Source organism: Semicossyphus pulcher, unplaced genomic scaffold (assembly GCF_022749685.1).
Source record: "Semicossyphus pulcher isolate SPU_LCO1_2020_fin unplaced genomic scaffold, fSemPul1.0.p SCAF_6, whole genome shotgun sequence".
NCBI classification, from domain to species: Eukaryota; Metazoa; Chordata; class Actinopteri; order Labriformes; family Labridae; genus Semicossyphus; species Semicossyphus pulcher.
In genome coordinates this window covers 21805297-21825452 of record NW_027211737.1, presented here as the reverse complement: position 1 = coordinate 21825452, position 20156 = coordinate 21805297, and the positions used below count along the sequence as shown (strand labels likewise).

At 41.9% G+C, this 20156-nt stretch overlaps 1 protein-coding gene across 11 annotated transcripts in view; it reads left to right on the top strand.

The window, feature by feature from the left end:
• Positions 1-20156, top strand: part of trpm3 (transient receptor potential cation channel, subfamily M, member 3) — a 135198-nt gene that overhangs the window by 74802 nt on the left and 40240 nt on the right. For all 11 annotated transcript variants that reach the window (XM_069683732.1, XM_069683740.1, XM_069683743.1 and 8 more), the window contains exons 5-8: positions 1806-1930; positions 3928-4099; positions 16422-16596; positions 16989-17112. In XM_069683732.1, the coding sequence (XP_069539833.1) occupies positions 1806-1930; positions 3928-4099; positions 16422-16596; positions 16989-17112 (596 nt within the window). The remainder of the gene's footprint in view (positions 1-1805; positions 1931-3927; positions 4100-16421; positions 16597-16988; positions 17113-20156) is intronic.

Below are 20156 nucleotides of genomic sequence, written 5' to 3'. Positions count from 1 at the left end.
TCATGCACAGAGAAAGTAGTCCCTGTGAGTGAACTTGAGCTCCACTATGTTTCTGATCTTTACCAGCTAGAGATATTAAAGTGCAGTCTTAAAATAGGTAAATACTGTCATGTCTGAAAAAATAAGAAAGCAGGAGAGGACCCAGATGCAGACTTACAAATATTATATTTAAGAAACATAAAGAGTCAAAACAAAAAGGCAGAGCAAAGGGCTTACTGCGAGTCAGGCAACAAATAATCCAAAGGACAAAAATACAACATCAACAGGTGAGGAGTCATGATGAATCTAGGAGCTGGGTTGTTGAAAGGTTTGACAAAAGTCTGAGAAAACACTGGTTATGCCACGGGAAACATTCACACAAGAAGCAATGTGACATGGCATGGCAAAGGTTAGACAAAAGTTGACGAGCTGGCACAGAGGGCAAGGAACACAGAGGGCCTTTTCCCAAACCACTCCCTACACCCTCTCCCTACGCACTTCCACTACATTTGCACGCTCGCATGGAGGGTCCGCCACATTGAGTGCCGTCTGAATGTGGAGTGGGAGTGGGTTGTTAAACCCTCCACCAGCGAGTCTGCACCGATGCTGATTTACTGACCAGGTGCAACGCTGTGTTATGTTCGTCATGAGATGAGAGACGAAAATTAAAGTTCTGTGTTATTACCCGTACAAACGAGAAAATCTCCAGTATGCATCGGACCAGTCTACTTGTCCTACTGTGTCCCACAATGCAAAGCGCTGGAACGTCACAGCGGCAGTTGAAATGACGGACAGCAGCAGCATTCCAGCAGAAGAGGACGCTTTAGCTAAAGAAGCGGTGGAATGGGGAGGGTCCGGATTGGGAAAGGCCCCAGAGACTACATACACACAGGGTAATCAGACACAGGTGAGACTAACGAGACACAGGTGAAAACAACAAGGGCGGGAAACAATTACATAGGCAGGAAAACACATAAAGGCAGGAAGCAAAGCAACACGAGGGTTGTGAATAACAAAATAAAACAGGAAATGTTACTAAACAACCAAATATATAACTAAACTAGGTTCATGCATGACGAATACTTGCTCCAGTGTAAGTTGTACCTTAATAAACTAAATATCAGTGGTTATGATTCATTAATTTTACATTAGATAACAGTGTCTCTTTGGGCTCCATATTCATTTCTTAGTTGCCAACTGTTCTTATTAGTCTTGATAATGGGATTCATAAGCACTGGTTTCTAGCTCTAACAAAGGGAAGTGTTTTCAGTAACTTTAGATTCAATTTTGCAAGCTTAAAGGAAAAAGACCCAACAATGATGTTTAACACGGTGTATAGTAGTTAGATGCTAGATGCTAGATGCTAGATGCTGTTGAGTTCCTACACTCGAATACAGAAAGGACTAGAAAGTAAGATTTAGTGACAGAATGGGTGCAGAGTCAAGAAAGAGGTGGAGAACGGTCTGAATAATGGATGGAGGGATTGACTGGAGCGGTGAATGAGGGTGGAGAAAGAATGAATGTCAGCAGGAGAAATGGGATAAGATGGCTCTCAGGGCTGCTGCTCCCCAGAGGACAACTACCTCGAGCTACCACCTGTCTGTCTATGTGTGTGTGTGTGTGTGTGTGTGTGTGTGTGTGTGTGTGTGTATGCATTCACTCTGGCTGCCACATTGTAGTCCTCAGTGCCTAATAGATCCTGTTTATCTTTCACAGCAGAGTGTATCTTTATCTGTGTTTAAGCCATCTATTGATCATGAAAAACTGATCTGTTTCTCTGTCCCTCTGTAAACACTCTTTTTACACACACATAAACACACACACAGGGGTGATTCGCCATGTGGGTGATGCACTGAAAGACCACGCTTCCAAGTCGAGGGGGAAGATCTGCACCATTGGCATCGCTCCATGGGGCATCGTAGAGAATCAAGAGGATCTCGTTGGCAAAGATGTGAGTCTCTGAGAAGAAACAGATTGATGAAACGGTTACAGAGTGGGTGCCTGCTCGCACGCTCTCGCTCTGGTCTCTGTGTGTGTGTGTGCATATGTGAAAACTGTCACGTGCAGTCCACAGTAGCCAAAGCCTGTAAATTGCAGTTGACAGTTTATTAACTGAGATGCTGAGTAAGCCAATCCAATCTGTGATAAACACTCGCTCAAAGTGAGTCGGACAGCTGGTGGAAGCACATGCTGATTCATTCAAATCTCTGGAATCAATGTTGTGTTATAGTTAAAATTTCAGCACAATGTGCCGCACAGAGCAACTCAAGCAGAGCCAATTGATGGTGGTGGCTGAAATGAGATTATTAAGGGCTGGAGCTCTTTTTCATGCTTCATTGGTCTCAACTGTACGCCTGATGACCAGATGAGTTCACCTCTGATTGTTAGCCGCCGCCCCAGAGGACCAAATCACAGCTCCTGAGAAAATGTTTAAGTGTCATTTAGTGTAGCTTTTATAACAGTTACATGGAGGTATTGCTTTAAATGATGGATACTTAGAATTAATCAGGGTTTCTTTATGAGATAATCTTGCTGTAGACCCCGCAGTAGAAAAGACAGATGTAGCAATTTAAAGCAAAAAGGGGGAGAATATGGAGATATTACATAACTTGTTCACCCTGTCCAAAACTCTGTTCAAATTTTGATGCCTTAATGGTGTGATCATTTATTTAACGCTGTACTTCAGAATATTGGAGGGCTCACAAGAGACAGGTTTTAAAAACATTTGTCATCATCAGAGCAGCAGATGTAGAGACCTACCTTTGAGTCCCTGATGTGAGTCAAGGGCTGGATCTCAAGGCTTTGGTATTTCCTCGCTCCTTGTTCCTTGCTCAAACCAGAAGTAGTTCCGGACCCGCCATTTTGAGGACTGTGGATGGAGGAGCCAGGAGGGAATTCTGGATACACAAGAGCAGCCTTTAGGAAGTCTTTTACTGGCCGACACGCCCCCTTATTGGATATCAGTTATTGATTGGACGCTGCATCAGATCGGACTGATGTGAAACTTCACTACATCACCTGAGAAGCTGACCTTAAAACAGACTTTACAGGGTGCCTTGAAAATTACTATGAACAGTGTTTGTATAAAGAGTCGATATTTGACTACCTGGGATCGTTTACAACGCAATATTGATCATAACTTAAACAAAATAGAGATTTGCCTATTTGATCTGTTTTTTTGAGTCAGTGTCTAACAAAACATCTGTTAATTGTTGGTCTGAACATAAAAGTAGCAAAAATAAATTAATTTCTATTAAATTTCATTAAAAAAATAATTACGATCAGTTATTTTTACCTGCTAACTTTTATCAGCAGACACAGACAACTGAAAGCCGACTGAAAGCGGATCCAGGGGTGATCAGCTGACGCAGTCATCACGTCACTTCATGTGACGCTTTAGTGGAAAGGATGTCTCATGTCTCTTAAATCACATTTCCTCGTTTCCTCTCTCCTCGCTTGGTTTCCTCGCGTCTCTCCATGCCTCTCTGCTGGGAGGGGCTAACACGCAAGTGAAAGACGCAAGTGAGGGATGGATGGATGCAATTTAAGAGACTTGAGAAGCAGCCAAGTTCTGAATTGCTGGATCCTTTCCCACAGTAGTTTTAGTCTCGGGCTCTGCCATTAAAGGGGATTAAAAGGGTTTCCGTTAAAAGCCAGAGGACTTTATACAACTCTTTTATGATGCTGAGTAGGGCTGTCCAAGTTAATAGAACTTAAGGTGTAAAATCAGTGGAATGCTCCTTTAATTCTAACTCTTACAAGATTCTGTTATGCTTCTCAAATTAATCTTAACCAATACTTAATATGATAAAAACATATTTTTAAATGCATACAGAAACATGCCCATGTCATTATCCCTTCTCTTTGTTTAGTTGCCACATACGCCTGTCTAACGTGGGCTTCTCAGATGTTTGTGTAACTCTTTAAATGTCATCCTCTCTGATGTAGGTGGTGCGTCCGTACCAGACCATGTCCAACCCGATGAGCAAGCTGACGGTTCTGAACAGCCTCCACTCCCACTTCATCCTGGCAGACAATGGCACCACGGGAAAGTACGGCGCCGAGGTCAAACTGCGACGGCAGCTAGAGAAACACATCTCCCTGCAGAAGATCAACACACGTGAGTGGAAGCTCCTGTACCTGCCTGTCATGTTATTACCTGTCTGACCTACTTGCCTTAAATTAGAGGAGGTGTTTTTGAGATGACACAGACAGCGAGTGATAACAACATAATGAAACTGTAATCCTTGTTTTATCAACTACACCATTGTGGGTTAATTGAGTTCAAACTTGGTTTAATAGCCCCAGCCAGACTAAAATTATCATTTGGTGCTTTATACTGAACACATGCTGTCAGACTGTGTATTTTTAGCCGGCTTTGATAGCACTCCACAAGCCTTTGAAATCATCCCTCCCTCCAGGAGGGGTTTATTTTTTCTCTCAAAGCTTCCTCAAAGCTCAGATGAACTCCTGAAATGAACCTGCCTGATCGTCCTTGTTTCTCACAAAGCTGCCAAGACCAGCAAACAAACACAGACATAATGACCAGCATGCGACCACTGCACGTGCACATACTGACATATATGCTATACTGCAGACACACAGAGTACTATATCTTGCACTTATGTGCAGACAAAGAAAGCATATCGGAAGGTTGTACATCTTTATTTAGCACTTGAGAGTACAAAACAATCCGAACATGCTACACGAGAGGTTTTAAAGCACTGGGTAACATCACAGACAACAGGGTGACCTACTTCTATGTGTATTTTTGTATATTATGGCAGACACATGAATAACAGGGTATTATAACACACTGCTGTATTTCTGTGCTGCTCTCGTCATGTCGTCATCCTAAAATTTGTTGCATCAAACGAGTATTTTTCCTCTAGAAATCCCATCAGGAGTGTATTCAAATTCCTGTTAGTGTTTCTGAGGATGTAGGTGTTTATATCCTCGTGTGTGAATAATGTGTATTTGTATCTGCATGTGCACGTATTTTCCTTTGTGTGGAGGGTTCATCAGCCGATGAGCCCTTGTCACATCGCATTTCTCCGGTTTCAATTTCCACATTATACCTTCACAAGAAACCAAATGGATTTGCATGAATACAGAATGCATTTCTGTGTCATTTTCTCTCTCATTCTCAGTCTCATTCTTATTTACACACACAGACAAAAGACTCAAACACACACACAAACCTCCCTTTTACTCTTTGAACACATTCTTAAATTGCCGCACAGCATTGTTTAGAATCTGTTAGGGCTGGGAACAAACATGACTCAAAGAAATGTGGTTTAGAGCCGCGATGTAATTGTTATTACCTTCTTCTATTGTCAGCATGAAGGGATTTTATGATAAGTTTGGGTGACACCGAGGCGCACATTCTAACATCAACGCTTATTTAAAAACTGAGGTTGTCAGGAAAAAGATCGTTTCAAATAGATAGAAAAAGTTAAAGTGTCAATAGATGTATCACAACTGAGACCTTACCTTTGTCAGCCCCGTTTTTACTCACTGTCAGACCTTTGACTGATCTTAACTGAGAGGTACTTTATGCTGTAAAGTCTCTCAGAATGAAAGAGTAACCGCTACCATATTCCTCCTCCCTAACACATCAGGGATTTATGGGATGTCCCTGGAGTTGACAGGATACACAAATGTGCTTTCTCCTTGTTTATCATCCAGTCATGTGACCTATGGACTTCCCTTTGTCATCCTATGCCTGGACTCATATAAAAGGGGCTGGGAAGGCAAAGGGACGCCCAGTCGTCATACGAGCATCAGACCACCCATATGATAGTAATGTACGGCACCATTCCTAACTTATTAACTAGATTAATATCTACATCCAATGTGAGCACTAATACTGCCTGGAGTATAAAGCCTATCTGCAGCTGAGCACCTATAAAACTGAGCTATCCCCCTCACACTGACCCCAGTAGTGTCAAAGGTCACATAATAACCAGCTTCAGCTTTATAACACGTCACTCATGTTGTCAACAGTTGCCTCTTGAAGTCCTGCATTAATGTAAATTGATCCATAGCCCTACAAGATCTCGTTTGTATAACTGTAGTTGTGTAGTATGAAGTGATCTGGTACATGTATCTGTGACAAATCCACCTAATTTCCAGTCTCTTGTAGTGAAAATGTTGCTACAATTGGTACTGCGGTTTTTCAGGTGAATGTGCAGCCCCAGAGTGCCGTTACTGTACGTGCATGTGTCGGTGTGATGTACTGTATCTGGTTGAGCGTGTGTTTCCTTTACTTCCCCATTAACTGCTGTAGGGTGGGCAGACAAGGTCCATTTCTTGATTTGATTACCTGTCCACGGTCAATCGAGGAGTACATCAATTTTCCTCGCTGCAGGGCTCCCGTGGGATCCCAGTGTAGCCACAAGTCCAGTCAAGGGAAGGAGGATAAAGAAAGTAAAGGGGGGAAAAGGCAGTTTAGCTTGAATGGCCGAACATGAGGTTTGCAGACCACACGTAACGACAAGCTTTTTTTTATTTTTTCTCTTAACACACAGACACACACTCCGAGCACAAACACATGATGAAAGAAGTGTGCGGGACAGATACGCGTAATCTCCCCCTGTGGTATTTTTGTGATGTCTGGGCAATCCAGTTGCTAATCCTGCAGCGCCTGTGTGCAATTTTCCATGCAACGGCTTTCACTGTGCGACTGCCGGAAATGCTGTAGCAATCAAATTGGCTCCACTTTTTTATAACACAGTTTTTGAATATAAGAATCAATTACTTACTAAATGCATTGCCGTTTTTAGCTGCTCTAAAAATACAATCTTCTAAGTGATGATAGTTCTACAAACTGTGATTCGCTAATTTGCACTTTGAACCTTTCCATTGGCGTCTGTCAAAACTCATCAATGGAGCATAATGGTGCAGTCCCTAAACTTTCCTAGATGACATCACACGTAGTCGCTCTGCACACTTTGTCTTCTAGTCTCTGCTGTATATTTGATGTTGTGGTAGGTTTTGCCTGTTGTGGTTTTGTACTTCCTTCAGGGGTAAGTGGACAAGAATATCCAAGGGACAGCTCTGATGGGGGGTAAAGGAAATAAATGTGCTAAGACAGGGAACTGCGGTTGCTGCCAGGCTGTAAATATGGAGGATGGAGCCAGTGCATTAACATGCTAGAGTGAGTCCTTAACGCTGTGCCCTGCCGCACATGCATGTCTCTCGTGACTTGTTCAGCCGTCATGGGCTAGCTTGATAGAACCTGTGCAGGGAGGTGGATGCAAATGAGCCTGGATAACCGTGACAGGGACTCAGTCGAGGCAGCACAGGACGTTTCACATGCAAACAGAGGGACAGAGCTTATGGCCAGTCATCGTGAATGTTCATTGCACAACCATTTACAAACTGTTTAATTTTAAACTGTGTTTCTACACATTATCAATCACGCTCTTTAAAGAGCAACGTGCAGGTCGGGGACCCCAATGAATCAATGTGTAGGAAAATGATTAAGAAATTATAATTTTAAAGAAATATATGAATTAATACACTTCAGTGGCTTCACTGTCATTTTTTCTATGTTTTCTTATATTTCCTCATCAAAACAGACGACTGGATGTGACGTAACATAAGGGAGTCCCGCCGATTAATGACGGGTTTAACATTAATAAATACGGATCTAAATGCCAGTCTTGTAATTGAACTTGAAGAAATTGTTAAATAGTATGCATACGACGGACCACAGGCTTATAATCATGAGCCTGTTAGGCGTCGAAAAGACCAGGAACAGACCAGGATGAGGAGAAATAACGGCCACAGGAGAGACATTGAGTTGTAGTGCGACGAGAACCAGTGGAGAACTGGGCAGGTGTCGTGATGAGTGATATCTAACACTGTGCTCGCATTACAATATTGTAAAGTAAAGTATAAACTATAACAAATCGTGAGTAGTAGCAAGTGGGAGCTTTAATACTTTGCCATTACAGTTACTGATGTATCAATTGTATACTACGTCTTACAGTGCCACAGTGGTGTGAGAGAGAGAGACAGAGACAGAGACAGAGAGGGGCAGAGAACGATGACAGTTTCCCTGATACCTTCTTTATCAGGTGTCCCGTCCTGAAGTCCCATCTCTTCACCTGCACAAAACGCACCCAGGCATGAAAGCTAGCTCTGTTTCTCCTGTCAGGTAAACGATGGGCTCGATGTCCTGTCAAGCTAGAATGTGTGCAACCGGCACAAACGCAAAAAATAACCATCATAAGAACTGTTGAAATGCAATGTTAGACTACCAGAATAATACGATACGACCACTCAGACTCACTACCACCTACTTCTGCACGTTGAGCTAAAGCAGAGTCGGAAAATGGCCACTTTTTCCCTCTAAATTTGTGCCCTTATGTCATGTGAACAATATGAAATCAAGGGTTAACCTTTTCCACAGCCATTTGCAGACAAGACTGAGTATTAATATAGTAAAAACCTGCAAGTTGCTCTGTAAGGTCACAAACACCGGTAGGTATTTCCTATTTAACTCCTCCTTGCCGTCTGCTGTAGCTAGCACATTGTCAAACCTAAAAATGAGGAAAATCAATAGAATGATTGGCACCATTCAGCACAGCTCACTCAACCATCGCACAGCTCTTTTGACATGTCTCCTGCAGCAGCCACAATGCTTTTTAATCACACACCTGCCTCACAGAGATGACAAGTAAGAGAGAAGGAGAGGAAAGTGAGAAAATGAATAGAGAGAGAAAAGGGATTGGGGATGAGCAGAGGAGGAAGAGAATTATATAAAGCACGAAGGACGTGTGATGCAGCCGAGGGGATGCAGGCATTGAAACTAGATATTACCTTGAGGTGTCTTCAATAAAAAAGTGTGATAAAATAGTGAAAGACGACAAGAGAAGGGAAGTAATAGAGTTCGTCCATGAATGTTTCTTATTTTCTGTCTTAGAATTAAACCTTGAAATCTTCATTCTTTTCTTTTTTGCAGACGTGAAAGTCTTAAAAATGATGCCCGTGCCAGGTTGACAGATAAATTAAAGTAATTAAATTGTGTAAATTCTGATAAGGTCTGCGAGAATGAATGAGGCACCTTGAGTGTGCCCTCTCTTCCATTTCACCTGAATTACCTGGAATATATTAAACTGGACACATACAGTAAGTACTTTGTGTACTGAACGTGTGCAAAGTATTGGCATGTGTGCGTGTTTTAACTCTGTGTCTACTGAGTAACCTTCACTGACCCTCGTATAGCAGTGATTTCATTAATCACAGCATAGGTAAAAGATGAAGTAGCTGAGGTAATTGAATCCAGGAGCCATAAGGCCTTGCGTTGCAGATTAGCTGTGACATTGTGACCTCCACCCAGGAGCAGCATATACAGAGGAGATTACAGTCGAGCGTGGGGACGTGGGGATTCAAGAGGGTTGTAATACTATTCTGTCAAGCACTATACTGTAAGTGCGTGGACAAACTGTTTTGGTTTTTTCAGATATAACAAATAATATTGCCCCTTTTTATTCTATCCAGCTGTGTGACCAACTGGATTACTTAGTGCCTGTTGTTCTTTGACACGGATGACACAGCTGCAGTGTCACAGTTTGAATCTGGCTTGGAAATGTCACCCTCTGCTGAATGTGACTGTATCCAATAAGCAGGAAAATATTACAAAGTAAATCTTGTAAATCATGCTTTTGAATACTTAACATTAAACAGCTGTTTCAATGTTCACAGGTTGATTCAGCCTTAGATGTACAGTATGTTGTACCTTTTAGGCTTTGCTTCCTGTGTTGGTGGTGCATTGATGACTGTTGGAGCTGAACTGACACTTTTAGGGTGAATAAGTAGATAAAATATTTACACTCATGTGAGAAAAGGCATTCAGAGAGAGTGTAGGGATAGTCCTAACTCCTGAGTCACTGGGGGTAAGGTGTGTTCACGCACGAATGGATCAAAAAACACGTCAAAGTGATAAAAACGAGAGAGTGCTCGACCCTGTGGTGCAGAGATAACAGAGCCAGTGGTTTGTATGCTTGGATACAAGACTTGCCCAAGGTATAGTTCCAGGATGAGGATGCGCAGGGATATAAAGGGTGTGGAAATGTTTTGAGTGCAAGATCAGGAGTGTTAGTTATGGTAAATTTGGGAAGTCTAGACAGGCAACACGGTTTTTTAAATGTTGTATTTTAGGAGGTGTATCAATTTTTTTACTTCATATGAGTGTTACGAACCCATTAGGATTTTAACTGCTAAAACAGGATAATATGTTTGTGTCTACCCAGGGGGACAGACATAGCACTCACACTTTAGCATTTATGGAGTGTGATGAAATCATCACTGTTGCTTTTATGGATTTATTAAAGTCAGTGCAGAATAGAAGTATATCTTATTACATTAGTAGTTGATGAAACACAGTCACACCAGCTCAATCCAGAGTGCCCAGGCAAGAACAAGTCAAACTTCCTTTCTGTGATTTAAGAAAGAGATCAACATTTTTAAACCAAGACTTCATTTGCAGGTGTCATTTAAAGTGGATCAGAATAAAATGTGGACAGTGTTTAATATGCTATCATTGTAATTGTCAAGTGTGTGTCTGTGTGTGTGTCTCTGTCAGCCAGACTACAAATATTGCATCTACAGAATATACTTCACTTTGAAATATTAATCAGTTTATTTTTGTTGTTTTTTTAGATGTGTTTACACTTTGCTCTTTTGAAAACTGATAACCTAACACATCGAGTAAACAAGTAAAATGTACAATACTTTGTTATATCACGGCTGTGATAAATACTTGATTCTGATTGGTTAATTACGGCATTCCGAGATCTGCTATTTCTCGGTAGCAGACCGTTGTTAGGAAGAACAGACCGTTGCTAGGGATGTGGCTCTAATCACAGAATCTGGACTGAGATATCTACAAAATTAAGACGGCACATGAAGTAAACAGAACACAGTACGGGATACGTCGGTGTTTCAGGACAGTGAATGGAAAAGAAAATGAAAATGGGAAAAAAAACAGACTCTGACAGTGACAAGAAAAAACCTCACTCAGGTGCTGTGCTGATTCTTGCAGATCTGTTCACCGTGTCTTACCATCCGTGGGACCATCAATGTTTCCATTTAATGTGAGTAAAAACAGCTAGGTTAGCTCTTTTTAATGTGAGTATAAACACCTTGGTTAGCTCAGTTTAACGTGAGTAAAAACAGCTAGCTTAGCTCATATTTAATGTGAGTAATAACAGTTAGCTTAGCTCATATTTAATGTGAGTAATAACAGCTAGCTTAGCTCATATTTAATGTGAGTAATAACAGCTAGGTTAGCTCATTGTAATATGAGTAATAACAGCTAGGTTAGCTCATTTTAATGCGAGTAAAAACAGCTAGCTTAGGTCATTTTATAACAGCTAGGTTAGCTCATTTTAATGCGAGTAAAAACAGCTAGCTTAGGTCATTTTATAACAGCTAGGTTAGCTCATTTTAATGCGAGTAAAAACAGCTAGCTTAGGTCATTTTATAACAGCTAGGTTAGCTCATTTTAATGCGAGTAAAAACAGCTAGCTTAGGTCATTTTATAACAGCTAGGTTAGCTCATTTTAATGCGAGTAAAAACAGCTAGCTTAGGTCATTTTAATGTGAATAATAACAGCTAGCTTAGGTCATTTTAATGTGAGTAATAACAGCTTGGTTAGATTTTAAGAAGGCTACAGAGTCAACACTTGCTATGGATGCAGCTCTCACTGTGAGTGTAACAGATTATTTTTAAACAGAAAACAGAAATATAGTAATTTTTAAATTGATAAAATAATTTCCAAATCAATATTTTGTGTAAGCGCAATAATGTATAGTGAGCAGGTTATAGCGGAGGAACGCTGTCGGGGTTCCAACATTGGGATGCACACCTACAGAGTTAATCAATCAGGTTAAAATTCTTTTAAGCCATGTTTTCCAGCTGTAAATGTCTTTTCCTTATCAATGCCATCGTTCACAACTGACTCTTTCTGGCTCACTCTGCCTTGGTGACAATAACACTGAAAATATGTCATTGAGCATCAGGTTGAATCCCAATTCCTCCTGATCTCATAACACGACTGAAAACTAAAGTTCGAGAGAGGCTTTGCCCTTTTACCCCCTGACCTTTTGTTTTATAACCTGTCAGGTCATGTTCCTTTCACAGATCCGATGTTTCCTGTCTGCTGTAGTTGTTTCTTCTTTAATGGTGTGTGTGTATGTGTGTGTGTGTTTGTGCGTGTGTTTTTATTTTTAAATTTTGTTGGTCTACGGGGGTTGCAAACACAATGACCCACATTCAGAAGCACACCTCCTCCAGTCATGCTGATACTAATTTAACACGTACAAGGACAAACTCACAAACACTTACACAACCGTACACACGCAGAGAGACACACACACGCAGAGGATGAGTCATTGCTGGATCCTTAATTAGGACCATTAAAGCATGTTATGTGTGTCTCACTCACACGCTCCGCTTTCCCTCCCAAAATCCTTCTGCTCCATGTTTCCTCCTCGTCCCTCAGGCTGAATAAATATAGAAAGTTGTGGCCGCGGAGTCTCATCGTCCAACCCTCTTCTTTTCTTCTTCCTCTGCTTTTTCACACCTTTTCTGGGTAGTTTCCCTCTGACAGATGAGGTGTGGGCACTGGGTTAAAACTATGTATGAGATACAGAGAGACAAGGGAGAGAAGGAGGGAGTAGGGGTTTGACGATTTTGTTATCGGATGCGTTGGAGTGTGCGAATTGTGGAAGAATGGAGGGCGGAAAGGTGGAATGTGTTGAGAGAGACAGTACAGAGTGTGTCAAGTGTATTGTACAATGTATTATCTTAAGTCACATGATATATAGGCTACTATTGTTCTCTTTATACAAATGCAAGTGCAGCAGTGCAAAGTGCAAAAGGGCTGGATGATGGTGATTAATCAGTCTGATGTCAGTCAGTCACATCATCAGTGTCATTGCTGTGAACCAGCTGTGCCAGTCTCAGTGACGTGTGACAAAAACGGCTTAACAAACGGAAATTCGCTCCTTCAGGAAATCATGCTGCTGTGTGAATACACACATATTGACGCACTATATTGTGAATGTGATTCAGCACTTCTCGCAGCTCACTAAATTTCAACAATGAAACACGAACTGCTGAAGAAACAGCAAAGAAAGTTGAAAAGGAGGTCATGACGCACAGGATTAATGCGCCCGGTTATTCAGTGTGAATATGAGTTATAACTGGCTCGTCTGATGTGTGTAGAGTTGTGTGTCGTTATTCTGAAGCAGCCTCCTGTCACTTCCATGTTATTTAATCAAAGTAAACACCATAGATGGTTGTGCATGATGGCACAGTGCTTCACTTATCAATTCTGAGGTTGCAGATTTATCAGCCTATCTGTCTTGCTGCCTTCAGGTGGCTGCAGGGATTTAATCAACTGAAGGAGGTTTTCATAAAACATAACGCAGTGGCTGTAAGAGTTAACTGATATACTAACATATGCACTTTACTAATAATCATTGTTGTAGGAACAAAAACGGGATTTATTCTCAAAAAACAGTGTTGAGCACACATAAAGAAGGTCTCACACGTACACAGGCAGCCCCCCTGAGGAGGATATGGTGGAAGGACTTTGGAGAGCCTTGTTGGCTGTAATGATTGTGCAAGTTAATTATGTAGTTTGGAGTGGATGGTTTGATTAAATTGGTTTATTAAAGTTTCCATCATCATTTTAATATTTCTGTACATTTGTTCCGAGTAATTACTTAGCTGTTCATCTGACGAGAATATAGCCTCTAGGAGCGGCTACTTTTGAGGGTTTCCAGTGTATCAACCGGTTAGTGACAAAGTACCTCTGGCTAAGACTTCCTTTTTTGTTCGCTGCATTGTTTAAAAATCCGACTAGCAACTCAAGAAGCAAGAATGGAGTTGGAATTCAAATAAGACGTCTAAGAACAGATTGTTAGCTGCACTTGCATGCAGATGTCTGTTTATAGAGATTACCTAAAAGGTAAATCGTTGTCAGATGACCGCCGATGAGAGCCGGGATGTCATTACGGCGGATTCCATTCCACCCCTTGTCTGTTGATACGTGATGGTCAATACTTCTGGACTACAAACAGAAACCTGAACACCTCCGATACCAAAATCTGGTCCGGCGCCGACAGATTCTACATGCAGAATCTGAAAAAAAGATCAGGACAGTGGCAGCAGTTTTAAAAACACACGTAGACACATTTTTCCCAACTATACACTTTGCACTGCCTCATTTGCTCCTCTTTCATTGATAGAGAGCCAAAGTCCCCTCTCCCCTCTGGATTAGCAAACAGTGACGGATAATAAAGTATAAGGAAAAATCACGGACAATGCATGGCACAACAGTGTTGCACTTGGCAGAGTAAACACTTCTGTAAAACGGTTTTCCACTAAATACTGTAGGAGATTAGCTCTCCAGCTACAGGTTTACATTTCCATTTAGAGTAAAAGGCATTCTTCTCAAAGTGCCGACTCATGTAATCACACTGCACGTCTTCAATCACTTGTGTTTTATTTGATATAGCTGGAGAGTTCAGACCTCACAATCTGCCACCGCAGATAAAATAATTCAAAAGTCTCTAAGCTTTCAAACAATCACAGGATTATATTTTAAAAAGTACAGAATTGCAGGTTCAGTAGAGACAGTAGTCAAAGTGCTAACGCTGCTAAGTTTAGGTCTTCAGTTCCCTCTCAACCCTGCAGGAACAGCAGTGGACTGTAAAGTACTTTTAAGTGTGTGTCCAAATCTGAATACAGGTCACGTCAGGTCCTCAGATCCAGAAAATCATTCCATACACATATTATAACACAAATCTGTGAAGGAATGCTTCCTCTGCAGCACACACACATATATGTCTAAATGATTATCTACAACCATTTGTTTCAATGAAACTAGAGATAACAAGTTATTCGAGTTACTATTAAATATTGTTTTAATTTCCTTCATGTGCATCATGGGTAACCTCAGTGCTAAAGAAACAGCATGTCAGGCTTCTTCGTCCATGATTTATACATCCAACAGTACAGTAATTAAGTCTGTTGTTAATTAGATAAACTAACTTTTGAAGGGAGGTCAAAGGCTATCCTAATATGTAACCAATATTTTGGGCAGTCAGACAGAAGAGAATCTTATTTATTTTGTGGTTTGTTTAAGTGTGTGTGTCTCTATCTGTATATGTGTGTTTGTGTGTACCAATTAGCCATAACACAGCTGTACTTCCCTTCCTCCCCTGCTCCTCTGTGAGTTTCAGTTGAACATTAATCTGCTTTAGATAGTGTCTTGCTGCCTCCAAAGCTCACAAGTCTTCACTGTCAGTTCTTGATTCCTTCACAAACACAAGCTCACACACACACATGCAGGTCACAGCAAAAATAGACGGAAGAATCAGATCAAAAATCCAGTCATTACGCTGTTTCTCTCTCACACTGAGCTCTGCTGATGTATAGTCGTGTGATGTGTTGTGGCACAGTGACGTTTTACCTCTTTGAAGTCGGCGAGCCCCTAAAATATTCTCCTTATGTAACTGTCCCTGTTGCAAGGCCGCACGAGGCTGTGGCAGGCAAAGCGTAAGGGCGACGGGTACGCTTCCGAATGTGTGCGTGTGTGCCTACAGTATGTAAGCGCTCATCTGTATGTGCTCGTCCGCCTGCGTGTTTGAGAGACAGCTTATGCTTTTTCCTCTGTGAATTATGCAGACCAGGATGAGGGCGCAGGGCGGGGAAGATCTGGCTGTTACACAGCTTTTGAATTAGAAGAGTCAAAACACCCGACAGAAAACAACCACACGAAACGGAAGGGGAGGGAGAGGGTGAGAACGGAGTGACTGGAGGGAGGAAGACAGGAAGTGAGGCAGCGGGGAGAAGGGTTTAGGAAATGGATTGGACTGGGATCACAACAAGAGGAAAGAGCATAGGAGGGTGAGAGAAAATAGGACTCTGGGGTTCGCAGGGCTTATAGTCTTTAAGGCAATGTACCCCGAAAGCAAGCAAGAGGAACTCCTTTGAGAGTTCAGCAATATTTATATTCCACAATACTTTCTCCTGTGCGTCATCTTACCACCTGCTTATTATAGATTATTACCCTAAATAGCCTGTGATAAGCAGGCATAAGCCTTTTTTTGGTGTGAAACAGTGAGGGGTTTAGCTCTCTGTCTTTCTCTTTCACATGCATACTCGTTAACACACAATCAGGTATTTTTGGTGGAGAGATCATTCAGTGTCTTGACATAGCGTCATGAGACGTCACAGGTGTTACACCTGCACTTTGTTCACAATCTCAGATTTATTTTTGATGTGATGAAGCCCATATATTCACTACCCTTGTTTTTTCCATCCTTAACCTCCCTCCTCCTTCTTAACATTCTGTCCCTTTTTCTGTTTCCCTCTCCTCACCTCTGTTTCTGCTGCTCCCGCTTGTTTTCACGTGCAGGTATCGGTCAGGGCGTGCCGGTGGTGGCTCTGATCGTAGAGGGAGGCCCTAATGTGATCTCCATAGTGCTGGAGTACCTCAGGGACACGCCTCCCGTCCCTGTGGTGGTGTGTGACGGCAGCGGCAGGGCCTCAGACATCTTGGCCTTCGGACACAAATACTCAGAGGAGGGCGGGTATGCGCTCCAAGGACACACACTTATACAAGCACTAATATGAATACGGTGTAGAAATTACTTACACTCTGTTTTTTTCCCATTAAATTAGTTGTTAATAGAATATATTTATTCTGATGATACACTTTTATTAAGCAGAATGTCTTAGATACAGGCACAATGAATTCATATGTGTTATAAGAGCGGGATATATCCAGTTAGAGATGAAGGTAAACTCACAGTCACATGTCACCAAGGACTCAGTGATAGCAGCGCTCAGAGCCCCAGTCAACCTTGGTTTCACTTACTGACAAACAAATCTAATTTGCCAGCTTCCCCCTAACCATTTCCTTCTCCTTACCTCTACGTGACCCCCCTCACTGACACGTTTCAACACCTTTCTTCCCCTGCAGCATTATTAATGAGTCTCTAAGAGACCAGTTGCTGGTGACCATCCAGAAGACTTTCACCTACAGTCGCACACAGGCCCAACATCTGTTCATCATCCTCATGGAGTGCATGAAGAAGAAGGAGCTGGTGAGTCTCACTTGCGCACAAACAAGCATAGAAACAGACGCATGTCTCGCTCACACACACACAGCAATTAACTACAGTAAACGTCCAACAGAAATATCAACACTGACTTAAGCTTTGAGTCTCTGATGTATAAAGAAACCCATAAATTAATATTATGTTAAGGAGTAACATGAAACTTTTATTGAAGCATTATTAGTCCATCTTTTATGCATGACATGTAATGTTAAGTGGATGTAAATGTATTCAGATGACGTAGGAGACCTAAATGGCCTCCTCCTAAAGGGTCTGTACCCCTTTGGCAGTGTTCAAGTCGAGACACGCGTCATGTCAAGTGTGCCTGTCACACACATCCCGCTCCCTGGGGAGGAGTCGGTCCCTAAGAGCACTGTCAGTCACATGAAACCAACCTCTTATTAATGCTGCTAAATGCTGCCTGCGTAGAGGTCATGTGTATGCCTGCGTGTGTGTATGTGTGTGCATTTGTTAATCATGGTGCATTTGATCGCAGAAGCAAGGATTATGATTTCCTGCCACAGTTGTTGTTGTTGTATAAAGCAAACAGTGCTTACAGTGCTCGTGCAAACACACACAAGATTACACTCATTCCCAATATAACGATGTACCACATCCTTTATGCTTCAAACAAACAGCTTGCAGCTTTAACTGTATCGTTGTTCTGCAGTATCACAAACTTATTTACCACTTGGTTGCTCGCGCCTCAAACAACTTTCAACATAGTGTACGATGGCTTTTCTAAGGTAGGGCATTATTTGCCAGATCACTGACTGTCTGGACTGCCGGCTGCTACTGGCTTTCTGCTTATACATTTGTAATTAGCAGAACACACGTACGCACATGCACACTGAAGCCATGTTTTAGGAAAAACTGCTGAACTATAATCCAGTTTGGCATCTCAAAACGTGGCTGCTGGCAGGTACAAACCAGGTACTTATAATGCGGCTGTGAAAATAATGAAGGTTAATCATTGAATTTTGTGTACCATTAATATTGATTTAAGAAACTGAGTCATGCCTGAAGAAATCAAAAGCGTGTGCATCCTGAAGGAATCACACACACGCACACACACATACATACAAATACTACACATGATATTTTGCAGGCAGCCCCGCATTGGTCATGGCTGTGCAGCGTGTAAGTGGATTGATTGCATCCTCAGCGGGGTTCCAGTGGCTGACTGATGCTCACACTGATGGATCTTCAGAGCACAATACACCCGAACAGAACAATAGACTGTGAATCATTCAGCAGGAGCAGCTGTGGAGGCCAGATAATCTGATGCCGCCTCTGTCTGAAAACTGTTACCACTGCCGGACTAAAACTGAGACATGAATGTATGTTATGGCAACATTGTATTTCCACCATCCATTCTTCGGCCTTGCTTTAATATTTCAGCATCAAACAGGCCATTGAGGTATTTTTCTGATTATCTATCTAAGGGAAGAAAATGCTCTTACAATTGAGCTGCTAAATCCTAAAGTTGAGGAACTACAAATGTACAATTACAATGTGTATGAATGTGAAGGAAGCAATTATCTGTGGCCTCTGATAGTTTTATTCATCATCGCTTTTGTCTTCTATAACATCTTTCCTCAGTGGACACATTAAGGGTCCCAAAAAGCCAAAGTTGATCGTAGTTGTTGTACGCAGAGAGAGGGATAGACGTGTCACTTCTCCGCTGTCTGGCACCTCTCTGTCTCTCACTGGGGTAGTTCTACACGCCTTCTACTTATCAGGCTGATCACAGGGGTTCCCTTGTGATCACACTACACAATCAGCCATGGATCGTATGTGTGTGACACTGGAGGAGAGTAGGAACAGGAAAGAAAATACAATAAGCAAAACACACCGCTCCCTTTGTCCCAAGCTAAGTCTAAAACACTCCTTTCATGATTTAACTCCTGACCCTTTAAAACACACTGGAGAAAACACATTCCCCTGTGTGCTTTAGGCGGACTCCTCCAAATATCCTGTTTTGAACCTACAGTGTAATGACATGATAATGATGTGGTTTCATTTCGCTCTGGGGAGCTTCTTCTTTGCTAGTTCACCAACCTTTACAACCTAATTTGACTGAACCACTTTAAATCTCTCCAATATTTAAATGCTGCAGGACAGCTTGATAAAAGCAGAGGATCCCTTGTAAGATGAGGTCAAACAAATCTCCCAGGACGTCATAGTAGTTTCTTCTATCCACTCTCCTCCCTGGTCTGCAAGATTGGATTTCTAAACTTGTTTGATATGCCATCATTATTCCACTAGTGAGCTAATTATGATATACATGGTCTTCTGTGCTGTGCTGTGTGTTGTTTACTTCTTGTGCTGGCAGGAGCTAGCTGCCCCTCAGCTGCTCTGGAGGTTTCCCTGAGTAAACTGCCAAACTCACAGACAGCACACGTAAAAACAAGCTGAATAGCAAACAGACAAGTCCCAGGTCCAAATCATATCACAAACGGGTCACAGTTACAACAAGATGGTTGTGTTTTATTAATGGTGTCTGAGTGCAGATCCAAACACATCCCTGTTGATCCAAAATTAATCAACTTTATTTTAAACTGTGCTGCGCAAGATTTGTTGAGTTGAGTTACTTTTATTTATTCTGTGACATTATAAAATGTTAGTGGTTAGTTGCCTCACAGCCAGAAGGTTCCTGGTTCGATCCCAGACGTAGGGGGCCTTTCTGTGTGCCCAAGTCCAAAGACACGTTCGTTAGGTTAATTGGTGACTCGAAAATCGCATGTACGTGTATGATACCTGTCTCTGCCATAGACTGTATAAAAAGATGGACATGACAGCTCCTAAAACGTGAAGCCAAAACCTCTCTAGCGCCCCCTGCTGACTGGCTGCAGTATAGGTCATAAAGCCCGCCTCCTCCATGTCAACAGATGGGACATGAGTCAAACTATAAAATCAAAACACACGTCAAATAAATGTTTCTCAAACATGGTTTCTGTCATTATAGTTAGTTCGTATCATGCTGATTTACATCCAAGTGTTAAGTGTGTGTTTTCACTCGTTGAAGTTGC